This window comes from Crocodylus siamensis, chromosome 4 (genome assembly GCF_052110815.1).
Source record: "Crocodylus siamensis isolate JL-2025a chromosome 4, ASM5211081v1, whole genome shotgun sequence".
In the NCBI taxonomy this organism is placed as follows: domain Eukaryota; kingdom Metazoa; phylum Chordata; order Crocodylia; family Crocodylidae; genus Crocodylus; species Crocodylus siamensis.
This window is the reverse complement of record NC_143398.1, coordinates 105,486,835-105,511,950: the sequence shown is the minus strand read 5'-3', so window position 1 is coordinate 105,511,950 and position 25,116 is coordinate 105,486,835. Positions and strand designations below refer to the sequence as shown.

At 42.1% G+C, this 25,116-nt stretch overlaps 1 protein-coding gene across 2 annotated transcripts in view; it reads right to left on the bottom strand.

Annotated features, from left to right (window-relative positions):
* KIAA1549 (KIAA1549 ortholog) overlaps nt 1–25,116 on the bottom strand; it is a 221,614-nt gene that overhangs the window by 26,883 nt on the left and 169,615 nt on the right. For both annotated transcript variants that reach the window (XM_090043259.1, XM_090043260.1), the window contains exons 11-12: nt 10,946–11,148; nt 5,108–5,232 (exon numbers count right to left, since the gene is read on the bottom strand). In XM_090043259.1, coding sequence (XP_089899385.1) covers nt 5,108–5,232; nt 10,946–11,148 — 328 coding nt within the window. The remainder of the gene's footprint in view (nt 1–5,107; nt 5,233–10,945; nt 11,149–25,116) is intronic.

Below are 25,116 nucleotides of genomic sequence, written 5' to 3'. Positions count from 1 at the left end.
TCAGCCCTAAGCAAGCCAACCCTTATTTACTACTTCTCTTTCAAGCTTGACAGATCAATGTACATGTCTAAGATCAAATGCCATCTTCTAAATTGAACTTTCTTAAGAGTTTCCTTAATGTAAGGAATAAACCATGACAAGGTGAGCAGCTCTACTGGATGGCTACATGGTACTGCACAGGTGATAAAACAATGAAGCATACTTGGTGATGCACAGATCTAATCTTCAAGTACTTTTAGCTATTCAATTTCTGAGTCTGTCTACCTACAAACCTAGATACTTATTGTAGCATTCATCATTGCAGTACCTCAGATCCCTCCAATCCTTAACGGGCTTTATCTTCAAAATACTTCTATGAAGTAGTAAGGTACTGATCCCCATATACAAATGAAGCACAAGATAGATTAAGTAACCTGGCCAAAAATCAAAGTGTCTGGGGCTCATTGTGAACCTGAACCCGAGTCTCCTGAGTCCTAGTTCATTACTCAGTTTCCTTTCTATCCTACTGTATTAACTTCAGTCGTCCAAACTGCGTAACAGTCATAAAACATGTCAAGATTTATGTTATGTTACACTTTTATACTAATTGGTTAATGAATTCAAAAAGAGGCAATTAAACTGAACATCTACTCAGTCAGCATCTTTTATCCTTTTTACCCATAACTCTCTGTTAATAGTGCCAGCTCTAAAAACAAAAGCTAGAAGGACAACCACCAACTTGAAACTACTTTTAATTTGTTGCGTTAAATTGTCCCCCAACTCTTTTGCTCCTACGATCCTTTTCCTGGGTTGGAGGTTCTAAAATAGAATTAAGAAAGTGTTTTTCTTCCCCCTATTGTTGCACAATAACCCCCCAGACTTCCACAGACCTGTTCCACAGACTAGCACAAAAACAAAGGAAGGAGGTCACCAAAGCCACATTCCTGCTATAAATTTAACATGAAAAGGCCATTGTAACTACATGGAAACTGCAACAAAGTCAATGAAGACTTGCATGGATACAGGAGGGCTACTATTTCAGGAACAGCTTTCCTGTATTCATGTAGGGAGTTGGTCCAGATGACCCTTCCAACATTATGACTCCACATGGAAGAATTTTCAGAATTGGGTTCTTAACTGATTGATTATATAAAAGGGAGAAAAACAGACTATACAGAAAAGTGTTGTCAAAGCACTTAACATAAAAATAACAGCAAAAAATTATATCTGTAATTTTGTTTAGCTACAATAGCCTTAAGTTACCGTATTTTTCGGACCATAAGACGCACCTGACCATAAGACGCACCCAGTTTTTATGGCAGGAGAGACTATGTGTGCCGGTGGCCGGCCACTTTTATTGCCGGCTCCCGGCCACCGGCACGGGCACCGGCTTCCGGTGTAAACAAGCGGCGGATGTCCCGCTCGGGCTCCGCCGCCTCCACGGGCAAGCTCCGCCCCGTCTCCCCGGGACACGGCATAAACAAGCGGCGGGTGTCCCGCTCGGGCTCTGCCACCTCCCCGGGACACACACCTTCGGACCATAAGACGCACCCTCGTTTTCCCCCCACTTTTGGGGGGAAAAAATTGCGTCTTATGGTCCGAAAAATACGGTACTTTTAACAACAATTTATAAAATAGCATCATTTAAAGCTGTTTGCATCCTTTCGAACATAAAAAATAGGCAAAATGTAACCCCGGCTATAAATACTAAAAGGAAAACTCTCCAGAAGTCAGTCTCTTAATTGAATGAATGCAATTATCATTTCAGTGAATAAATTAGACCTGTAATGGGCTAACCTATGGTTAACACTAAATCATATTTTACTTCCATTTCTTCTTTTTGAACAGGAAAATCTAAATAAGTTTAATGATTAAAATGAAATAGAAAATCTCTGAAGGGCAGCTACTTGAATTCCAAATAATTTTAATCATATAACTTTTAACCATTTGTAGCTTTTGTTTCATCTCCCACAAATAAAATACATTGGTTAGTTTATTTTTGGTCAATTTTACTTTCCGATATTCATGAATTAACCCAGTACTGCACTGCCTGGGTTCCCTGCATAGCAGGGAAATAATTTGTTTAAAAAACAGTTTAAAAAAAATGCATGGAAGACTTTTCACAGGTTTTAAGAAATTTGCAAAAGCTTGTGCTTACAGAACCTACAGTTTCATATAGATCCGACCTGATGTGATCCCGCTGGTGTGCCCTAAAGCAAAGCAAATCCAAGTGCAAGCTATTCCCTCTCCATGGCAGTGTCTACACAAGATGCTGACTGCACAGCCGTTACTGTGCAGTCATTTAGTACTTGTATAAACAAGTAGTAAATGACTGCGCAGTAACCCGAGTGCCAACGAATGTCTTTTTCATAATACTACTGCACAGTAGCATAATACTACTGCACAGTAGCACTGCATCATGGTTGTGCCATGTGACACTACTGTGCAGTAGTATCGGGCTACTGCATGGTCAGCGTCTCATGTAGACGCGACCCAGGAGCTGCACCTAAATCCTACTGCAGTCAGCATGCACTTTTCAAATGATTAATGGGCTTTGGAGCAGATTTCATACCTGACACTTACATGACGGAAGGACAAATTCCAGACTGAAGGGAATTCAGCTTCCATGTAATGTTGCTGGTATGGGAACTTATACGTGGACCATATTTTGCAGCTCACAAAAATAGCAACATCGTCATGCTCAAAAGTATGATAAAAAACCCCAACCCCCTTTTAAGAAGTCATTTCTCTAAAGGATGTGATGCATGTAGCTATCTCAGAATGATTCACTTCTTCCTTATTTATTTAAAATAGAAATATTACAGCTTCCTGTGAAATTCTCTTCCTTTGTATGTGTATATGCTTACAATAGCAAGCTTAGAGGTACAGGGAATGTAGTGATGTATATAAATATTGTAGCTGCAATGGAGCTGTACTAAACATACTGATGCAAAATAAAAATACAGACTTTTGCAGACCAAATATGTGAAATGAAATAGTTCCTTTAGAAGCCTTGACCATGTTATTGTAGCACTTCTCTAATTTAGCTCTTTCCTATAAAGCCAGAATACTGCACTGTATGAATAGCTTTCTCAACTGATCAAGAGCTGAAGCTGAAGAGAGCACAGGTTTTAAACTAGCATCCCATACAAGTCACATGTCAGTATCAATTTACATCACAAGGGCATGCACTGAAATTGCTGGCTTGAATTGAAATGTTGGAAAAAATATGTTCCCTGAGGAAACTGAGATTTTAATGAAAACCAATAAAGTGTGAGGTAAGCATCACAGGAACAAGTCTTGATTTCTCTTTTATTTTAAAAAGCAACAGATACCACAGTTTGGGTATATAAAACAATCCAAAACCCACTGAAGTCAATAGGAGTCTTTTACTGATCTAATGAACTTTGAGTCACATCCTCATTACTGATTTCAAAGGTATACAGTATATCTGCGTACGTACCAAAATATTTTTTAACCACAGGATGCAGCTGATGTCGCTAATTTCTAATAGAAACGCAATAATGAGAAAAGTTGCATTATACTCCTCCTTCCTTACTATTAACAGCAAGAGAGTTATTGTGAGCACAGTTCTGGCAAAAGGTGCTATTCTTATATATTAGAGAACAAAGTCCTTTATTTACCTGCAGATCATGTACAAAGCAAAGATGATACAAGTTTTCCTTCATTTCCCCAATCTCTAATATACTTTCGTCTCAGCCCTGGCCAGATAAGGAATATTCTCTAGTTATTAGACAACGTGCATCTCTTTTCTCAATGAATCTTTCAAACTTCCAATACAGACACCAATTCCAGTAAGTGATAATTGTGACTGTAACAAGGCTTAAACAGCATTTTCAAGCCTTGTCACAGGCTTCATTCCCCCTTCACACTTTTTTCATACTGAACTAAAAGGTTTAGGGGAAGTAAGAAAAACGCACTTGATACTGAATCAATAAAATGTGCGTCAAAGAACAATTTCTGCAGATACATCACTCCAAACCAGCTATGGTTTCTAGACTCAGAGAACAAATCCATGTGGACTTTGCATATAATTAAACTCTATTTATATTCTTACTATTAAACTACTAGTTACAGAAAGACTGTAACACACTGTTCTGGATACTTACCAACTCTGTTTGCTCCTGACAGCACAAGGAGAAAGCAAAGACAGACAATACTGTAATTACCATAAATGATTCAGCTGAAATGGCAGTTAGAAAAATGCATGACAGGAGAAAGGGAGCTCTAGTGTTGAATAAGTTGTATGATCCTCCATCCATCTGCCAAGCCATTGCTGCAGAAAAAGATGTCTGACTCGGCAACTCAGAAGCCACACAATACACTACAACACAGCAGGGCCAAGTTTAAGCATTAAACATTTAATGACCAGGACTCAAGGTTAAGGAAGAGCTTTTTCAAGCCCAAAACAGCAGAAAAGAAAAAAAAAAGTGGGGGAGGGGAGAGGGAGGAAGGGAACCTATTTTGCACAGCTTTCTTGAAACCCTGTCTGGACAACTAAGATGCAGAAAGAACTAGCTTTGGATTAAATAACTTGTAACAAAACCTAAAGAGGAGGCAAACCCTAATATGGAGTCTTGGGACAGAATGAAAAACAAAGATATCAGTGTGAAATTTCCTAACCAGAGCGAAAGGCATAGCATCGGATGAGATGCAATAGGGCTAAATCCACTTAGGTTCAAGCAAATGGTAATCCAGTAGTCTTGCATCAATTTACCTTATAATAAGACATTGATGTTATGATGCCTCAATAAAGGTATACTTTTAGTCCTTATAGCAAACCTAGGGGCATCAAGACACAGACACAGACATGTGTGTACGTACCACTGAGATAACATCTTACAAAACAAAAGGGTCACCACCACTTTGTGAATCCTATAGGCATACAGCCCATATTGCATACTAGTTATCAGGAACCTATTCCCTGCATATATAAACAGACAAAATAACAGATGCTGTTTGACTGGCAAAGAGCTTGGGATTTATATTTTAGTAACCCCAGCGGTTAAAAGCGACTTAAAAAAAAAAATTGATGGTACTAAAATGCATCTCATGTGTGTCCTACTAAAACACTGCTCCAGCAGACAAAGGCAAAACTGTAACAAACCATTCTTCAGAGCTCTGCGTGCTTTGACTTCATTGACAGGGGCCGATGGTCTTACAATTTCTTCTCCGGTCTCCCTCCCACTGGACTGTTCACTTGCTGTGGAGTCAGCATCTGATGGTGAAACTCTGTAGCCACAAAAAAAACAAGTAAAAATGAATGAAAGGGTAAACATGAGTTTATTGAAGTTATATGGCCATCAGGTACATAGACATCCTGTAAGAACATTGGCTGGTAGGGCTGTTAACTTTTTAAAAAGAAAGTGTACTTATATAAAACAAATTACAGCATTTGAAATGTAGTCAGACACTCATTACTGTGAGATTGTTGTCAACAGTGAAAAAATAAAAAATGAGGTTATGGCAGCCCTGTGACATCAATCATACAAGACTGATGACAGGATTAAGTAAAGCAGCTATATAAGCAGTCTTTACTGCATATAAACATTAGTTTTAGATGTAGCAGAAAGTTCTTAGCATTAGCAATGAATAGGATTGTTTTCTGACAGCAACATAATCTGCAACTTGAAAAATAACATGGGGATACAGTGACTTTGTTAACTTCATACTCTACAAACTGAAAATGCAAGTCCACGTGGCTGGATAGCCAATTAATGTGGGACCAACCATGACTGACATACTGTTTATCCAATATATTAAACACACAAAAAATCTTGGTGCTTACAAATTGTACGTGCAGCTTGTTTAGGTAAAAAAAAAAATTAGCATTCTTGTTCTCTCATCCTCTTTCCTCTGACCCTGTATTTGTTGCAGCTCCTTAAACTTGGCAGCTGAACTGCAGCAAGGATTCTTTTTCCCCCACAAGTGCTGAGTGTCTGAATCACACTTAGCACAATATTGTATCCATTTATGTGGATGCTTAGCACTACAGGAGTAATCTATTAATTTATCATTCCTCACACAAGGAATCTTATCTAATTCATTATAGGTACATATATAGCAGCTTAAGGAAATCCTGTGCTCTTCACCACCCATCTCTGAACTGCAAGAATAATGTCAGATACAAAAGATAAAACATAAAGTGTAATAATTATAATAGGATAGAGTACACTACCATCTGACTCATGCAAAAAAGCCTGTATTTTGGCAGATGCTAAGTTAGGGCAATAGTAAATATTTTATCTTGCAAATATGAAGAGTTTTTCTGTGCACTGAGGAAAAAATCTCAAGGAGCAGAATATGAGGTCCACTAACCTTGCTACACAGAAGATCTGTTATTCCTTAACAGCTATTTGACCTAGTTTTTAAAGTCTGAATCTAAGAAGTCAGCTTTCATAGACAGTGCAACTAAGACAAGTACTACCCAGATGGGCAAACTGATCAAAAGTTAAACCCACTGCTTGCACTAGGCTAAGTGCTAATTATCCTCCCTTATATTCTATGCATATAGTAGCCCTGCAATCACATTACATCAGCAAAACCTTTTTGTGAAAAACTGGTATACTGGTTATTCAGACCCTAATACAAAATACTCATGGAAAAAAGAGAATTAATATAGCATGTGAAATCTGCCCTACTGCATCTTTTTTGCAGCTAGAAGAACCTGCATAAACTGGGAAATGAAGACCAAGATATGTCATTCCCTTTTGTACTCTGACTTGAACAGTACCAAGGGCACTGGGCTGTAATTTTATTCCTAGATCTGCTGCTGACCTGCTTTAGTACCTCAGCCAGGTCACTTCTCCTCTACTTTTGTTCTCCTTTCTATCCTTTGTTTTCTGTATTTAGATTATCAGATAAATATTTATATACACAATGGTCTCAGTGGGCATTGGGACTCCACTAGGGTAGGTGCCATGGTATGGAAGGAATGCCTATATGCAAGCATGACAGCCCCAGCCTGAATTGGAAACTTGATGTGCTGAAGTCAGATGAAGTATATAGCTACTGGGATATTAGTCTGATTTATTCAGTACATACCTGCAAAACTGTATAGCCAATAACAGAATAATCCCCTGACATACAATTTCATAGCATTTCAGCTTTTCCCTTCTCTAGCAAGTGGATGTTTTAAGTGTCTCATTGACAGCTTCATATCAACATATCATGAAAGTGCTCAGAGTAATTTCATAGTTAACCTATGCTGGGATTTGCAAAGTAGAGGACAATCTCTATTTCACACTGTCATGGTTGAATTTAGGGTCCAAATTCAATGTTTTTTTCAGCCACCTTTTTCAACAAAAGCACTAAAAATTCTCCTTTTTTGAAACTGGTTCCTTATTCCTGAGTCCTCCTAACTAGAGCAAAATGGCACCAGAAGTTCACAACTTTATCTCATGTGCCCACATTCTGATCTCATCAACAGCGGCAGCTACTTTGAAATTTTAAAATGAAATCCATGAAACACCAGCACCTCTTACTTAGGATAATATAACTGAGCTATACCAAATTAGCTAACTGAACAGCCAAGCTCCTTCAACAATTTCTGTGGTTCCTAGTCCTGTCAGGAATCCTCCCCCCTGACACACAAGCTTTACCCCTTACAAAGCCCACAAGGTATGAGAAAAGCTCAGTATGTGGGAATCTGGGGAGTGGGCTCCAAGCAGGACTGCCTGGGGAAGAGAGAAGGTCAGGAGGCAGGACTCTGAGGGAGCATAAGCAGTTGAACCAGGACCGTGATGGCACATAAATGGAGATGGGAGCAAAGCCCTTCCCTACTCTCTAGCACTCAGGCAGAGCAAGAGAAGGAGAGTGAAATGCTTCCATCAGAGACACTGATGTACTAAAGGCCTTAGATTCATAGATTGTAGAGTCGGAAAGGACCACAAAGGGTCATCATGTCCCACCTCCTTCCCCTGCCAGGAAAGAGGACCAAGGTTAGATGACCCTAGCCAGGTGTCTATCAAGCCTCTACTTGAAGACCTCCAAGTTAGGTGATAGTACTACCTCTCTTGGAACCCCATTCCAGATTCTGGCCACCCTTACTGTAAAAAATTTCTTCCTAATGTCTAACCTGAATCTACTCTCCACTAGTTTGCACCCATTATTCCCGGTTACTCCTACGGGTGCTCTGGTAAATAGTGCATCTCCAAATCCCTGTTGTCCTCCCTTGATAAGCTTATAGGAGGCTACAATGTCTCCCCCTCAGCCATCCAGTTCCCTCAACCTCCCCTCATAGGGTCTTTCGTGGAGGCCACTAATTATGCGAGTGACCCTCCACTGGACCCTCTCCAGATTCTCCACATCCCTCTTGAAGTGCAGCACCCAGAACTGACACACTACTCCAACTGCGGCCTGACCAATGCTGCATAGAGGGGGAGCATCACACCTCCCTCAATCTGTTGGTCATGCATCTGCTAATGCACAACAAGGTGCGACTAGCCTTTTTGATGGCTTCATTACACCACCAGCTCATGTTCATCTTGGAGTAAACTATGACTCCAAGATCCCTCTCAGCCCCTGAGCTGCTGAGGAGGTCATCTCCCAACCTATAGGTGTGCTGGGGATTCCTCCTCCCCATCTTTGTTGAATTGCATCCTATTTCGTTCTGCCCATTGGTCCAACCTGTCCCAGTCAGCCTGTATCCGCTCCCTGCCCTCCGGTGTGTTAACTTGGCCCCATAACTTGGTATCACCTGCCAACTTGGAGATGGTGCTCTCCACACCCCCATTCAAATCCCTGATGAAGATATTAAATAACACCAGTTCAAGGACCAAATCCTGTGGGACCCCACTGCCCACCTCCTTCCAGGTCGAGAACAACCTGTCCACCACCACTCTCTGGGTGCGGTCCCCAAGCCACTTGGCTACCCACCTGACTGTGTAAGTGTCCACTCCACAGTCTGCTGGCTTCCCTATGAGAACAGGGTGCAAAACTGTCTCAAAGGCCTTCCTAAAGTCCAGGTAGATGACATCAGCCTCAGCTCCTGTGTCAAGGTGGTGTGTGACCTGGTCATAAAAGGCTATAAGGTTTGTCAGGCAGGATCTACCTGTGACAAACCCGTGCTGGTTTCCTTTCAGCATCATTTCACCTGCTGCGCCTTCACAAATGCACTCTTTGATGATTTTTTCTAGTATTTTCCCAAGGATAGAGGTAAGACTGACTGGCCTAAAGTTACCCAGCTCATCCCTTCTCCCCGTCTTAAAAATGGGCACCACGTTGGCCCTTTTCCAATCCTTGGGGACCTGGCCGGAGCTCCAAGAGTGCTCAAGGAGCTGTGCCAGCAGCTTAGCTATGGCACTGGCCAATTCCTTGAGCACCCATGGATGGAGGTCATCCGGGCCGGCTGACTTGTACCCATCCAGCCCTTCAAAGTGCTCCTTAACTAAGTCATCACTAACCTGTGGCAGTCTGGTGCCTTTTGAACATCTGCCTGTGCTCAAGGTGAGGGAATTGTCTTGGTCAGTACTTAGGAATACTGAAGCAAAGAACTCATTGAAGAACTCCACCTTTTTCCTTGAGTCAACCACCAACTGTCCTGATTTGTCCTGCAGGGGCCCTATGTTACTCTGTGCCTTCCTTTTGCTCGCTATGTATCTGTAGAAGGACTTTTTATTGTCCTTAATTTTTGTAGCCAGCCTAAACCTTGCACAAGGCTGCTGCTACAGTAGACTGTTTGGGAAGAGAAAGACATTACCTGATGTTGTATTTATGTTGTCACAAAAATTCCTATGGAGAGACAAATAGATGTCCATATCCTGTCATGATATGAGTGAGTCAACAAATGACATCGTTATATAGTGCTACTTTGTTGCAGTGGACATCTGTTTGTTCTCTGCCAGGACAGTGCAGCAAACCTAGAGAGAAACACTGTCCAGGTGCCCTGGGCATGTGCTCTGGAGCCTTGAGGGGCCTGATTCTGTACAGCCTGGGAATTCCCATGCAGGATTGGGCCCCTCAGGCCTTGGGAGCACCTGCTTGGCTTTTCTTACTTACAGACACGTGCCCTGGGAAATCTTGGGGTGCCTCTTTGTTAGCGATAAAAGTTGGAGTTCCCTGCTTATGAAGACCTTCCCTGGGATCTCCAGGGATGTGTCTTTAAGTGGGGAAGGCCCAAGTGGGCCCTTGAGTGGAAGCACAGGACCTAGGACTTTCCTGGTACCCAGTGCCTCCATGCTGGGATCTGTGCTGGACTCCTGTGATCTGTGCTTTGGGAGTCTAAGGGGGGCTGGAGGGCCAGGGCTTGGGGACTGTCTGGTAGGCAGGTAGGGGTGTGCGTGTGTGTACATGTGTGACCAGCAGGGATAGGGGCTGTGGGGGCTTCAGGTTGCGAGTGAGGGGCAGCAGCAGGGCCAGGGGTCTGCAGGTCAGGAGTGTAGGGCAGCAGCAGGGACGGGATGCTGTGGTTTGGCTGTGAGGGCCACCAGCAAGGCCACAGGGCTGTGGTTTGGACGTAAGGGGCACTAGGAGGGGCAGGGGACTGCAGGTTGGGAATGCAGGGCACTGGCAGTGCCAGGGGACTGCAGGTCAAGAGTGAGGGGCACCCCTCCACACCAACAGGTGTCCTCTTTTTTGGAACTGGAAATATGGTAATCCTAAATTGTCATTAATACTACAAGGATTTCTTAACACCCTCTGCCCTGCTAACAGGGAACTATTACAAAACTGAATGAATTAAGTACATGCTTCACAGGTAATGAAGTGGTTCGGCCCAGCCCCACCTTGGTAAAAACATCTGATTTAACTGAACATGCAGGAAATTCAAAGAAACAAAATGAAAGGAAATCCCAGAGCACCTTCTGGAAAGCAACTGGATCCAAACTCTGATGTACTGCTAGCAAAGACAAATTCCAGAGGGAGGATCTGCCACTGAAACTACCCTGTGCAGTAAAAGGATCCTCTGTCATTAGTTAAAAGGCCATTCTTCTTCAGCAGAACTTACCTCCCTCTGTGTCGGACGGTCTTTGAAGGCTTACAGGAAGTCTTTGACTTGGGGCTTGCCACATCTCCATTTTCAGAGGGGGTAGTATCCTTAATAGGCCCTGGTAGAGGAGCAGGCTCATGAATGATCAGGATGTCATCTTTGTTGTGCTGGCCCAAGTGCTGCTTAGCAAAATCAAAGCCCTTCACACTGGGGGCTTGTAGCTGTTATAAAAGAAAGAAGAAAAAACAAAAACCATTTAGTGATGCAGAATGCAAAACCTCAGTGTCAAGCTATGTTTGTTAAGAGCTAACAATGGCCAGGATATGGGGATTTCAGGAGGAGCACAAGAAGTTGTACAGTGCATACAACTATATATATTTTTATACCTTTTTATACCTTCAAATGCACATCAACTGCAAAGCAACCATTCTAAGGGAAAAGGCACATTTTTACTGTTACCACACAAACTAGTTTCCTGGAGTTTCCATCAGAGGATCCCCAAACACTGCACAAACGTTAATATCGCAAAGTTATTGCTTCCATTTTACAACTGAGACATTGCAACTGCCATATCACAACAGACCAAGGCAATTGTTCCCTATGCCATGTAGACAGTATTGCTAAGTCACGCTGCAGTACAAATTATAGGGTGGTGCTCTGGGGTTGAACAGAAGGCGTTTTAATTAAAGCAGCCCCTGGACAGCCGCTCTAATTAAAATACTGCAGTGTGATGTGTACTCCACATCCCGCATTTCAAAATGGCCCTAGGGGTGCTTTAACTAAAGCTTGTTCGATGAGTTTTAGTTAAAGCACTCCCACCACCATTTTGAAACAAGGGACACTGAGTACCCATGACAATGAGGCATGCTGGAGCAGCCTAATGAACTGAGTCTGCCCTGATGCTTTCTAATTAGAATGTGCTAAAGCATGTGTATAGGCAGCCATACTGTTCAACTGTTTTGGGTGGGAAGTAGCACTGCAAAGGTGTTGTTCCAACTAGCACCACAAAGCTAGAGAGCTGGAAGCAAATAAGCCATCTTCCTTAGAAGACTGTTGCTTGGGGCAGAACACCAATCTCAATGGAAAAGCAGGAAAGGAATGACAAGATCTGACAAAGCCACAAAATTAAAACTCTTTATTCACTTCTATTACACGATGAGTAAAAAGCAATGCTTATTCAGATAAGCAAAAGCCTGCTGAGTGTAAAGTCCTTAGTCATGCAACACACATGCACATGTGTACACACACACAAGCTTTAATGGGAGTTTTACTTCAAGATTTTCAAAATAATGCGTGTCACATAACTAATCTCTTTTAAATGATTTGTTACAGTCTCCTTTAACTTAATTCAAGCCACACAAATTAGATATTCACCTGCTAAGTTTACAGATGTCTGAAAAATCATAAATGCTATGATGCTGAATTTTAAATATACATTTTTAATTTTGCTTTTCTTACAAAGTCAGTCAATTAAAAATAATGTCTGGAAGCTGAAAGTTGTTTGGTTTTTTTTTGGGGGGGGGTGGGGGGAATAAAATCTTAACAATTCTGGCTTTCAAAATGCATGTATGCACATGCACACATGCTCACACTGCACAATGAACTACTAAAGACTGTGTACATTCCTAAAACAGGTTTCCTGCAAACTGAAGCATGTGTCTGGGGATATGTATGGGAGCATTAAGTTCCAAATTTAAATGAAGCCTCTTTCATAAAGCTTGGCACATTGATGCTCTAACTACAAACAGGTCTGTCTGTTATAATGCCAAAGATAAGTTTGCTTAAGGAATATTTTGAGATAATCCCTGCAAAATATTTTCTCAATAAGCAAACACTTTCCAAAGGTCCCTGCAGGTGACCTTAAAGGAGAAGAATGCACTATCTACTTAAATCCAGCAGATGGTGATAAAAGCTTTACTTTGTAAAGACTCCTTGAAAAGTAAGAACATATTTATGACACATGGCTGAATAACAGTTTAGGGATTTATTTATTTATTTATTTTGAGGGCAGCAGGGAGTGGGTAAAAGGAGGGGTATTTTCTTTCTTTTCTTTCCATCCTTCCTTTTTTTCCCCCACAAAAGCAGAAAGTTTAACCCAGTGGTTCTCAACTGGGGTTTCACAGCACCCCAGCATGCTGCAAGTCCCTTCCAGGGTGCTGTGACATGCGACAGAGGCAGAGGCAGATCAGGGAGCAGTAGGAGTCTGAACTCTTCCAGCAGCCCTTTTTAAAAAAACCCTCTAGACTCACTGAACATGTCCTTTTTGAATGGTCTTACTCTTCCACTTATCAGATCATCTTTACTGCTGCTTTTCTCTGGTCTGTTAGCTACTCAATGTTTCTTCTATCTTAAAAACACATAGCTTGAGGCAACTGTCTTAGATCTGAGGAAGGGTATTTGGTACCTGAAATCTTGTCTATAACCCTCCCAACTGCACAGTTGGTCCAATAAAAGATATTGCACGCAAAAATCCTTTACACTTGTCACTTCAAGTCCTTATTCTACATTCAGCCTCCTGCTTTCCAACACAAATGTTTTCTTCTTTAATCTCTTGTAGCACCTTCCTAGACAAATCTCAGAACTTCTGTTCCATTCTCACTTGCTGCTATCAACTGCAGCAGAATTTACATTCTCTTTCTTACATTCTTATCCTCCTTTGGTTTTCATAATTTTGCCTTTTCCTAGCTATTCCTCACATTTTCCCAATTGTTTTTTCAGCACCTCCTTTGCCTAGGGGCACAGGTTATCTTCCTTCCCCTTTCCAGAGTCCTAAGAAACTTGGGTTTTGCCACCCTCCTGCCTTTGCATCTTCTCTCTGGGTACCTCTATGAAGTCCACTCCTCTCACCAACCACTTGGCATTTTCTGCCTTGCCTCTTGGGAAGATTTTCTGAACTGATCCATGAGCCTCTAAAAGATTTTTTTTTTTTTTTTTTTTACAGAATTAGCAAAAGGCACATCCTTTCTGCTAAATCACCCATCCGATTGCCAACTGAGCTGTTGATCCAAAGCATTAAAGCACAAAAAATTCTCCCAAAAGTTGTAAGATCATTTTTGTTCAGTGCATACAACTATATATTTTTTTCTCTAATTTCCTCCTTCAAAATGGCAGAACCCCTTTTTATTGGACCTATCAAAGGAAAAAAAAACACAAGCCTGAAACAGACACCCAAAATTAAAATTTGGTAAAACTATATAAGAAACATGAAAATAAGACCTTCTGAAAAGCAATGCCAGGCAACACTTAACTACCACTGTGCAATGCATATGACCATAACAGTTCTACCTACTTATCTTCACACATACAAAATATATTTCATGGGTTGTTTTCATATATCTTATACACATGTACACGTATGATCAGTCTGACCTTAAAACAGTCAGTCCTTGGTGAAATTTCTACCACCTCATCTAAACTGTCCATTAACAGAAATGTTAATTCATTGGCAGCCATCAGTTTCAAGAGACCATGGGGAAGATTGTGCCTTTGGCAGGTTTCCAGGTACCACCACAGCTTCTTGAGTTGCTGAGGAGTCCGATGCACAACAGGCAGACCCTCCAACAAGTTACACATACAAATGCAGTTGAACTTGCACTGGCATACCAAGGACCGTTTTGTGCTGCCTGCTTCTCACGCCTCTTCTATAGCTTGAGTCCAATGGCTGCCAATGAATTAACATGAGTTAATACAGTTAAGGACACAGAAATAATGCCTAAATAATTCCAAAATTTGGCAAAAAACTCCATTTCCATTTTTTTCAATTTTCTGGATCATGATAACCCTTATGACTTATTAAAAATGACAGTGACCAAAAAATCACAATATTTCAAGCAACAAGCATCTGAAGGCCATTGCAACACAAATCCACATTCAGCAAGTCTAGAAGTCACAACACTGAGATACAGTGGAATAAATCAGTGTAGTTCAAGGCTGAAAATGCTGCTGGCATTTCTGTACTAGCTTTTGTGTACTACAGAGAGGACTTTCTTTCACATTATATATATAAAACGAGTGATAAACTATAGCAGGCTGCTCTGATTGGATGATCTATATTCACCTCTAAATTCTGGTAATCAGAAACCCAAGGGTGGAGTAGTCATTTCACTATTCATAACAGCCAACCAAAAGGGCAAATATTTCTTGTTACGAAAAAACACATTTGTGCTGGTATTGATATCAGTCCAGGTACTGAAAACAGAACCTCACAATTTAATTTTATTGTCCTCTCAGCCTTTGAAAAAATCTTAGTAAAAATAGCCGTGAACTTGCAGGATAAGGGGAAAATCACACCAACTAGGATACAGAATGAGCAGGGTTCAAATGACCGTCTTCCTACTATTGCCATAGAACTGCTATGTGATCAGTTAAAGAAACTGGATGTATAAGTCAGCAGGACCAGCTGACCTTCATCCAAGGGTGTTGAAGGAGCTGGCCAAAGTAATTGCAGAACCCCTGGTGAATCTCTTCCAAAACTTGTGATGCTCCAGTGAGGTCCCCAAGGACTGGAAGAGGGCCAATGTTGTGCCCATCTTCAAGAAGTGGAGGAGGGAGGACCTAGGTAACTATAGACCAATTAGCCTAACTTCTATCCCAGGAAAAATCCTGGAAAAATTCCTTGAGGAGTCTATGTGCGATAGGATTGCAGAAAGTAGGATTCTGAATGACAGCCAGCATGACTTCATCACGAGCAGGTCTCATCTTACCAACTTCATCTCCTTTTATAATCAGAGAAGAGAGAGGGAGTTGATATTATATACCTCGACTTCCAAAAAGCTTTCGATCTGGTATCCCATGATGTTCTCGCAAGAAAATTGGAAGACTGTGGGCTTAACTGTAAGACAGTCAGGTGGGTAGGAAGCTGGCTGAGGGGACCCAGAGTCCTAATGAATGGATCTGTGTTGTCTTGGCAAGAAGTAGTCAGTGGTGTCCTGCTGGGGTTGGTGGTTGGTCTAGTGCTATTCAACATCTTCATCAGTGATTTGCATGTGGAAATGAAGAGTTCACTGGCCAAGTTCATGGATGACATCAAGTTACTGGGAAGCGTGGTCACACTTGAAGATAGGCTGCAGATACAGACAGACCTACACAGGCTGGCAAGTTGGGCAGATCGGAACCAGATGAAGTTCAACGTTGAGACACAAAGTGCTCTACCTGAGGGATGAACAATCCCCTGCACACCTACAGGCTTGGCAATCCCAACCTGACCAGCACTACAAATGAAAGTGCCCCAGGGGTAATAACAGACCACATTATGAGCATGAACTGACAGTGTGACACTGTAGCCAGCACAGCTAACTATAACCTGGCACGCATCAATCGATGCATCTCCAACAAAACCAAAGAAGTGATTCTCCCACTCTACTTGGTATTGGTGAGACCACAGCTGGAGTACTGCACCCAGTTCTGGGTGCCACACTTTAACAAGGATGTGGTAAAGCTTGAGAGAGTTGAGAGAAGGGCTCCCCATATGATCAGAGACTTGCACAGCAAGCCATATGAAGAAAGGCTGAGGGATCTGGGACTCTTCAGCCTGAAAAAAAGAAGGCTGAGAGGGGACTTGGTAGCAGCTTACTGCCAAAATAGGGGAGTACACATCAAGGGCTTGGTGAACAGCTGTTCACCAGGGTAGCCTTGGGGAAAACTAGGAGTAATGGTCACAAACTTCTGGAAGACTGTTTTGGGCTCAACATTAGGAAAAACTACTTCACAGCTAGAGTGTCCAGACTGTGGAATAAGTTCCCTCCAGAGGTGGTGGAATCGCCTACCCTGGAAATCTTCAAGAGGAGACTGGACGGTCACTTTGCTGGGGTCACCTGACCCCAGCTGTCTTTCCTGCTTGGTGCAGGGGCTAGACCCGATGATTTTCCAAGGTCCCTTCCAGCCTTACAATCTATGAATCTATGAAGGTACTCCTGACCTCCACTACCCATATGATGAACTGACCATTATCAAGGCAGCTGCTGATCAATGCAAAATAACAGAAGCTGAAACCATGGGACAAGTTTTTTAAAATATGGGTCCAAGATACATATTCAGACTCTCAAGTCAAAAAAAAAAGGAAAAGCAGCAATCAGTTTAGAAATAAAGCTATTGAACTATGGATGCAAGGAAGTAACTCTTGGAACCTGTATCTTAAATGTCTAATGGTGCCCTGGATTCTGTAGCTAGCGAAGGGTGCTTCACTAGCTATATCCCCATATTCCAGCAGACTATCCAGCCCTTGGCCATATGTTTGACACCGCTGTTCTACAATGCTCATCCAATAAAGAGAGGTGAGACCAGCTGAAAAAATCTTCTGATGCTTTCAATATAGCCTGAGTTCCAGACTGTTTGCTATTACACTGCTTTCATAGATACAGACACAACATGAATGATAAGAACATGCTTCCCAAGAATGTCACTTGTACACGCAGTTCTGTGAATGGTTGGAATGCGAAATAATGCAGAGGAAATGTGTTTCTTAAAATAACTTACTCAGCTCTTCAGTACAGGAATCATACTGCAACTCCTATTCTTAAAGGAATTTCTTTAGTAGTAGCTGCAGCAGCATTATAACTTGAATATGATGAGTACCATATTAAGACATTTAGTTTCCTATCATTTTTATATGTACAGTGTTGCCTTGTTCTTTGTAGATTTACATGCTCTGAACAGAGGCCATCAAAATGTATTGCTAAAGAAACAAAAGAGCAAATCTTAAATCACAAAAAATAATACTTTTGCTTTGGGAGCTAATCTACAAACAGCATTAGAATCCCTTGAAAAATATTTTGCTGAATTATAACCTAGTTAAATGCTAGCACAGTTCTGGAAAACCAATGGGATAAAATAGCAAATGTTACTTAAAGAAACTTTACAGAAAAGGTGATTTGAAATCTATTTATTTAAATCTGAGGAGGAAACAAAGGCCAATAAGCATAACACTAGCAGACGCTGGAAAATCTATTTCACTCAATCTGATATAAGGGCAGCTAAAAGTTTTAGTGTACAATCTCTTTTCTCAGTTTGAAATTCATGGCATCAACCTTCCATGCGTTTATCCCAGTGATTGTAAGACTGGTAAAGTATGAATTCACTGTGTAGCTTTTAAGATGCAGCAGTACTGCAAACTACCCATAGCAGCTATGTTTCAGGGACACATCTTCAATTGCACCTTGCACTCTACGCTTTCCTGCAAATTACCTGAAACCATATTGCTTCCAGAAGGTCGGCTGCCTTTATGTTTTCCAAATGTGTTACATGAGAATGGCTCTAAATAGGGTCAAACCCTCCTTTTAGTATATTTATACTGTGCTAAAAGTCATACAAATGTAACAAACTGCCAACGGTGCCTACGTGCCATTGCTTCCTACAAGGTCGTATATCATGTTTTGTGCGTTTGAGGTTAACACCACCTTCCTATCACTGTCCCACAAGGAATGGAAGCCTGACCACATCAGTTAATGGCAGTACTCCTTCAGCTCACATCATAAAGTCATAGAACAGCAGGGCTCGAAGGGGCCTCCAGAGGTCACCTAGTCCAACCTTTTGCCTAAGGCAGGATCATCCCTATTTAAGACATTCTATATCAGTGGTCTCCAACCTTTTTAAGTAGGAGATCAACTTTGGCATTAAAAAGCAACCCAAGATCTACCATGAGCTGCTGCTACCCCCCGTCAGCCAGCAGGTAAGTTTGTGGGGAGAGAAGAGGGGGGTAGATCGAGGCAGAGGGAGAAAAAATTATTTCAGGGTGCACCTCCCCAGCATGCAAGTCCCATCCCACCAGGGCCCCACTCAAATTACCCCTGCTCCTGCCTCTGCATCACTGTCCATCACCATGGGGGCCTTGATTTAGCCTCTACCCCTTCCCTCCCCCATGGACTGACCTGCTGGACTGGGGCGTGCATGTGCATGCACATGGGCACTCAGCCCCCCACCCACCCCAACTCCAAGAGGCTCCGAGGTCTACCAGTGGATCAAAACCCACTGGTTGGTGACCACTGTTCTATATAATCCATAATCTAAGATTTATGTAAGATTACCATCAACCTTGACACAACACGGACATAACACCCTAACCTGCAACAAGTAAACAGGGGAACCATGACAGCCAATCAAATCAGAAGAGTTTGTGCTTCTGAAGTACAAAGTCCTTAAGGGTCCACTAAATCGCAACAATAGACTTTGGATGTTTAGTAACTTGTTTGTGTCCACAAATGAGGAAATTAAGAGTCTTAATGCTATCATTTGTGATTAAACTGCAGGCAGAGTTGAAGTATCCTGCCCACAACAGATATTAAAGGGCTATGGGACACAGCAGCTCCTTCCCTAGATACGCCTAATTGGCTGACCAGTGACAGTTATAAAGTATAAGTAACAAGATGTTGCAACCCATGCAGACGGAGGCGCCTGTCAGATAGACCAAGGCTTACAATGGGGAGGTAGTTATTGTCCTTAGCAGCAGCACCAGAAGTTGCTACCGTCAGCAGACAGAACTTCCTTGGGAGAAAAACCACAAGTATTACAGGCACTGAAGGTGCTGGATTACTGGGAAAGGGAGAAGCAGCTAGAGTGAAGCATATCACTGATCCTAATTCTCCGGGATGGTTCAGAATTCCCTGGCCCCACCCCACTGTTCCTAAGGGCTCCCAGAAATGACACTTGATTGTAAATTTAAAAATCAGTCCTAAACTCAGCAGCAGCCACTGAGAAGATCAACCATGATGCTGCCAGGTACTGCACGAACATGGCAGGTTGAACTGGAGGTAACCAGGACTGTGCCAAATTTTGCTCCCTAAAGGTAGTATCTGTAAGCTAGAAGCTAGGCACTCCCTTTGCTACCCAGTGAGCTGGATGGAAGACTGGACTTTGGGAGAGGAAAAAGTCCATTAGACCATTGCCATTAGACCCTGAAAGAACAGGCTATACAGACAAGAGAGAAAACAGTGCTGGATCAGTTAAAAAAAAAAAAACTAAAGAAGTAAAACAGAACAAAACAAAACTCTTAAATGGTTGCTTTGTCTGTGTGAGGGCAGAGGGGGACGGGACAGCACCCATCTTCATTAGTGGTAACAGAAGTGAGAGATGTTCTAGGTATGACAGAACTAGCAGCTGCAAACCAACCCCGGAAGGGCCCTAGCACAGAAGTGGTTCTTTGCCTACTCTCCCAACAACAGGCTGTAGCTGTACAGCAGCAAGTAGCAGCAGATATAAACCTTAATTCTGCAACTGCTCCAGACCTAGAAGCACTAGAATGGCCTAGGCAGAAGCTGTGGCATAACACTGATATGAGGCACACAAAGGGCAGCATGGCAACCACTGGAACTGATGACAACTCATAGTATTTAGGGGTTTTAATCTACAGGGTAGCAGCAAGACTCCTTCCCAAAGTGACCGGAGTCAAATCTGATTATAGCATGTGGTCAAGTATGCTTCTCTTGGACCCAGGAGATTGAAAGGGGCCCTCCAACTTTCTGAACAAGCTCCCTTTGAAAATGTGACTTTAGGCTTTCTAATCCATCTCTGTACAAATATTTACTGAAGCAGAAACTCCTCAAAAAGCACTTTTTCAGAATTCTGCCTGAGTAATTAAAAAAAATGCTTTTTTTAAACCCAGAAATATTTAAAGACATCGTTCTGGAGCAGCTTCCCAATGAAAGCTTCTTTTTGTGATTCATATTGTCCCTTCATGACACTTTCCTAATGCACTTCTCTTAGCTCACTGGATCTCTTGAAACCACCATATTATTTTCCTTCCATTAAAAGACCTTAATTATGACTGTAACTTGATACAGAGATTGCGTAAGTGCCTGGAATATCTTAAAATGGAAACAGGAGGTTTGGAAAACCAGTAAACTGCTACAGTGACATCTACAAAACAGCAGCAGTAGCTTAAAGCATAGAGCAAGAAGATTACAGGCAATCATACCTTAAAACACTCTTGAATACTACCTCCTCCCAACCAATACAGAATTAGAGGTAGCAGAAAAATTTCCACCCAAAAAGCTTTTAATTGAATCAGTGTTTTCCAAAGGAAATGTTTTAGGAGAATGGACAGAATCTTGTTGTAATTCACAACAAAATTAAATCAGAATGCTCCATTTCCACAAGGTTAGACCAGTGGTTCTCAACCTCATTAGAGACTCAAGGCACACCAGCTCTCAGCTTTGACTTTTTTTTTTTTTTGGACTACCAAAAAATAATAGAAAAAATTCTTCTGTAGTAATCAACTCAATATGACCACAACAGGTCAAACATATTTTTGACGCTATGGATACCAAATTTTAAAATTCTGGGTTTATACTGTGATTTGTATGTAGCTGTTTGCAGCCTTAAAAGAATCTCCTCTCCATCAAACCTTGTAGACAATCACAGGGTTAGAAAAAAGGTGGAGTGTTTTGTCAAGCAAAACATTTATATGGGAGTACTTCCATACTTCTGAAATTAAAATTTTGGAAAAAAAAAAATCAGGATCTCCTGTAGAATAGAAATGTGCAATTCCAACCATCTCTGGAAACAGACATATATTAGGTATGCCAAATTTCAGAATATTATCCCAAGTCTTGTGATATCTGATGCATTTCTTTAAGCTCTAGCTCCTGGGATCATCTGAAGAGTGATCATCTCAGCTTTAATTTAAAAGTTAATTTCTAGAGACCGCATGATTCTGTAGATGCATAAGAAAATATACAACAACTTGATCCTGAGGTACAAAAACAGAATGCAAAGGACCAGAATTCAATTTCAGAAACATACAATTTCCTCATAATTTTTCAAGCCAACCATAATTTGGAGGCATCTGACTAATGATGTTTGAGAATTGGAAGCTGGCAACACTGACAGACTGACACCATGCATGTGTCTTCATTACAACTTCTAACCAGTTAGCTGTTGACTCCATGTACCATATAGTAAGCTGGTAACTGGTAGAAAAGCAATGCTGCCCCCAAGTTAAAGACCTAAGTTGGTGCAGATGAAAGTGGGTGGGACTGGTTACAGAAGTAAAGCCTATATTTGTAGGGTAGACACTGCCTTTTTAACGCATCTCACTTAGGGCCTTGTTACACATAGCATTTTGAGCTGCTCAAATGTTGATCCATTTGGAGCAGTCACACCTTAAAGCTAAAAATCTTTGACTAAACTTCCACCGGCACAGCAGCGCCTTGCCACTAGAGGGATGGCAAGCAGGGGTCTGACTACTAGCTACCTCTATGAATCATCACTACAGGGCTGGTGAGCCAGGACAGACTTCCATCCCTGCTCTAGGTTGTGGGGGGAGAGAGTGGGGGAATGGGACATGAAGCTGGGAGGCAGAGAGTTAATGGGATGGAGGTGGGTAATGAAATGGGAGGTGGAAAGAAAATGGGGATGGTGGAAGGGTGGTCAAATGAAGGAAGTCAGCCAATGAATGATAAAATAAAGAGAAGTTAAGAGAGAAAATTTAAAATAAAACAAGGAGGAAGAAGATTAAAGGTGGTCTTATGTTTTAATAAATTTGGATTTGGGATTGGGGTGTGGAGGGTGCTGACTGTGCTTCCTTGGTGTGGCTGGGAGGTGGGAGTGGTGAGGGAAGGCACTTTTGAGGGAGCTACTGCCCCTGCCCTACAAAGGAAGCCCCAGCTCATGGGGGCACCATCACGCCCCCCGTACCTGGTCCCCTAGACTCCACTCCTGGAACCATCCGTGCCGTGTGATCTAACTAGCTGCCATGTGCTCTGTAGGCTGTTTGCATGGGGCTGCACCCCTGGGGCTGGCAAGGGGAGTTGGGCTTGGTGCCAGAATTGTCCTCTAGACATTAGAGACAGGGATGGAAAGTTTACCTAAACAGAACAGAAGGGTGGTGGAGGAGCCGCTGCATCCTGGGATGCTGGAGGACTGTAACTTGGGTGCCTTATTTGTGGGGAGTGGCCATGCATTAACAGAACACGAGCTGGGTAACATGGATCAGAGATAACCCTGCCTTTGAGTGGCATAATTTTAAGCTGCCTAAAGTATGCTTAAACTAGTTTTAGGTGTCCATGTGTGGACAATCTAGGGTTTAAGAGCTCCAGAAGGAGCCAAAAATTAATGTCTAAGAAGGCCCTTACACTGATGCCTTTTTCATAAGCTTGCCCTCTTATTAAACAGTTATTAATTGCATCCATTTGCTCTTTAAAATAATTATTCATAAGCCTCACATGCAAGTCTCATCAACTGCAAAGCTATAAGCTAGACAACAAACAACAAAATACAGCAAGTTTTCCCTTAGAACTGGAATCCCAATACTGGTCAAAGAGAAAAACATCTTGTGGCCACCTGCATCAGAACACAGCACACACTATGACGTTCCAGAGATAAACTTAACTTCTCCACAAGCAATAGGAAAAGTGCTAACTAGTGACTGTCAGCCAGGTGCCACAGTATCCTGGGGTGCCTTGAAATCCCTTCAAGGGTGCCACAGGGTGTCACACAATGTTAGCACCGTTAGGTATGCAAACATGACTCACAGGATAAACCCAGGGATTTCAAATAGGAATTCAGAGTGTCAAAAACATTCTGCTCTGTCATGGTCTGAGTTCCCTGAAGCAGCAAAATTGCTCGAGTATTTTTCTGTAGTCAAAAAATGAGCAAAAGCTAAGAGCTGGCATTTTCCAAGGGATTCCAAAGTCTAACGAGGAATGACCTAAGTCTAACAAGTGATGCCCAAAGTCTAACAAGGTTGAGAACCACTGTGCTATAGACTCATGAGGTTAGGCATGAAGGAAAAATTTTAAAGTTGAGCTTTTTTTTGTGTGGTTGAGGTTTTATTGGACATAAAGACAACTCCGTGCTCCTAACAAATGAAATATTCATCACTTAAACCTAACTATATAAAAAGTGCCTATGATAAAGCTGTATGCAGGTATTACAAATATATTTAAAATGCATGATGAATAAAGAATAGAACAATTCACATACAGAAAATGAAACACGTCAGCCTCGCGAATCAACTTCAATACCGAACACTGAAGATCTCTGAAAGGTTCACATTCCCCGTCTTACTGCTGTAATCACAGTATGAGCTGTCAGATGTTTCTGAGGGTTTAGTGATCTGCACCAAATGACTCAGTACGTGAAAAAAATGTGTCAGTAATGATTTGACACTGGTGTTTTGTAGCGCCCAAAGTAGCTACATAAAGCAGGGGTAGGCAGTGTGGGATGCACAGGCATTTTGTCTGGCATGTACGCCTCGGGGCAAAAGGTGGGGAAGTGGCCGCGGCTGCACTGCCACAACAAGGATCATGCCCCTCTCAGCTCTCCCGCTATCTGCCCCGGCACGCCAACATCTTACAAGTTGAGACTGTGGGTGTTTCTGTGTCCAGAAACATTGCCAACCCCTGACAAAGTATTGTCGTGGATCCACAGGCAGAAGCACTTTGGAGGATTTGCCAGTTCCCCTAAAGCAGCATTTCTCAACCCATGGGTTGCAACCCAAATGTGGGTTACAAGAATATATGCAAGGGTTATGAATAAAGCTTAAAAATGGATTCTCTTTTAAAGGAGAAAAACCTGGGAAATCGTAGGTTTTCCCTTGCAGGTTGGCAGAGTTCCAGCCTGCAAGGGGCTGCTTGGGACCCCACTGGGGGGGCTGGGTGCAGGGGGCTGCAGGTTTGGAGTGAAGGGCACTGGGTTGGGACTGACCATCAATGTTTACAAATGGGTCCTGGTACAAAAAAAGGTTAAGAACCACTGCCTTAAACGCAGGGGTAGGAGCGCGGGCTTGTGGGGCTAGGCAGGGAGGGAGCCACATGGAGTGTCCTAGAGGCAGTAAGCCATAGTCAAGGTATGAAGTATAAATCTCAACAAATACACTATGGAAGAGAGGAACAATTTTACAAATCTATCCTACCATAATTCAGTAGGAAGCATCTACCAAACTGTAGGTGCTATCTAAATATGAATAAAGGCTAGAATGCTCCTATCATCAAGTCATTATAGAGTTAACTATGATCATATTACATCAGCTACTGCTTCCTGATTGGAACTTCATACCAATTTTTGCTGGGTTTTTTTTTGCTTTCTAATTTATGCATGAGCTCACATTTAATAGAATTTTCTAATGTTAGAAGAATTACCAGTCAGTCTTTCCTCTATTAAGCTTTGACTCTAGCAAGAACAGTAGGAAGACTGATTTTTTTCCCCCCAAGGATTGAGGTGAACAGCAAACATTTTGGATATGAATTCTTTATCTC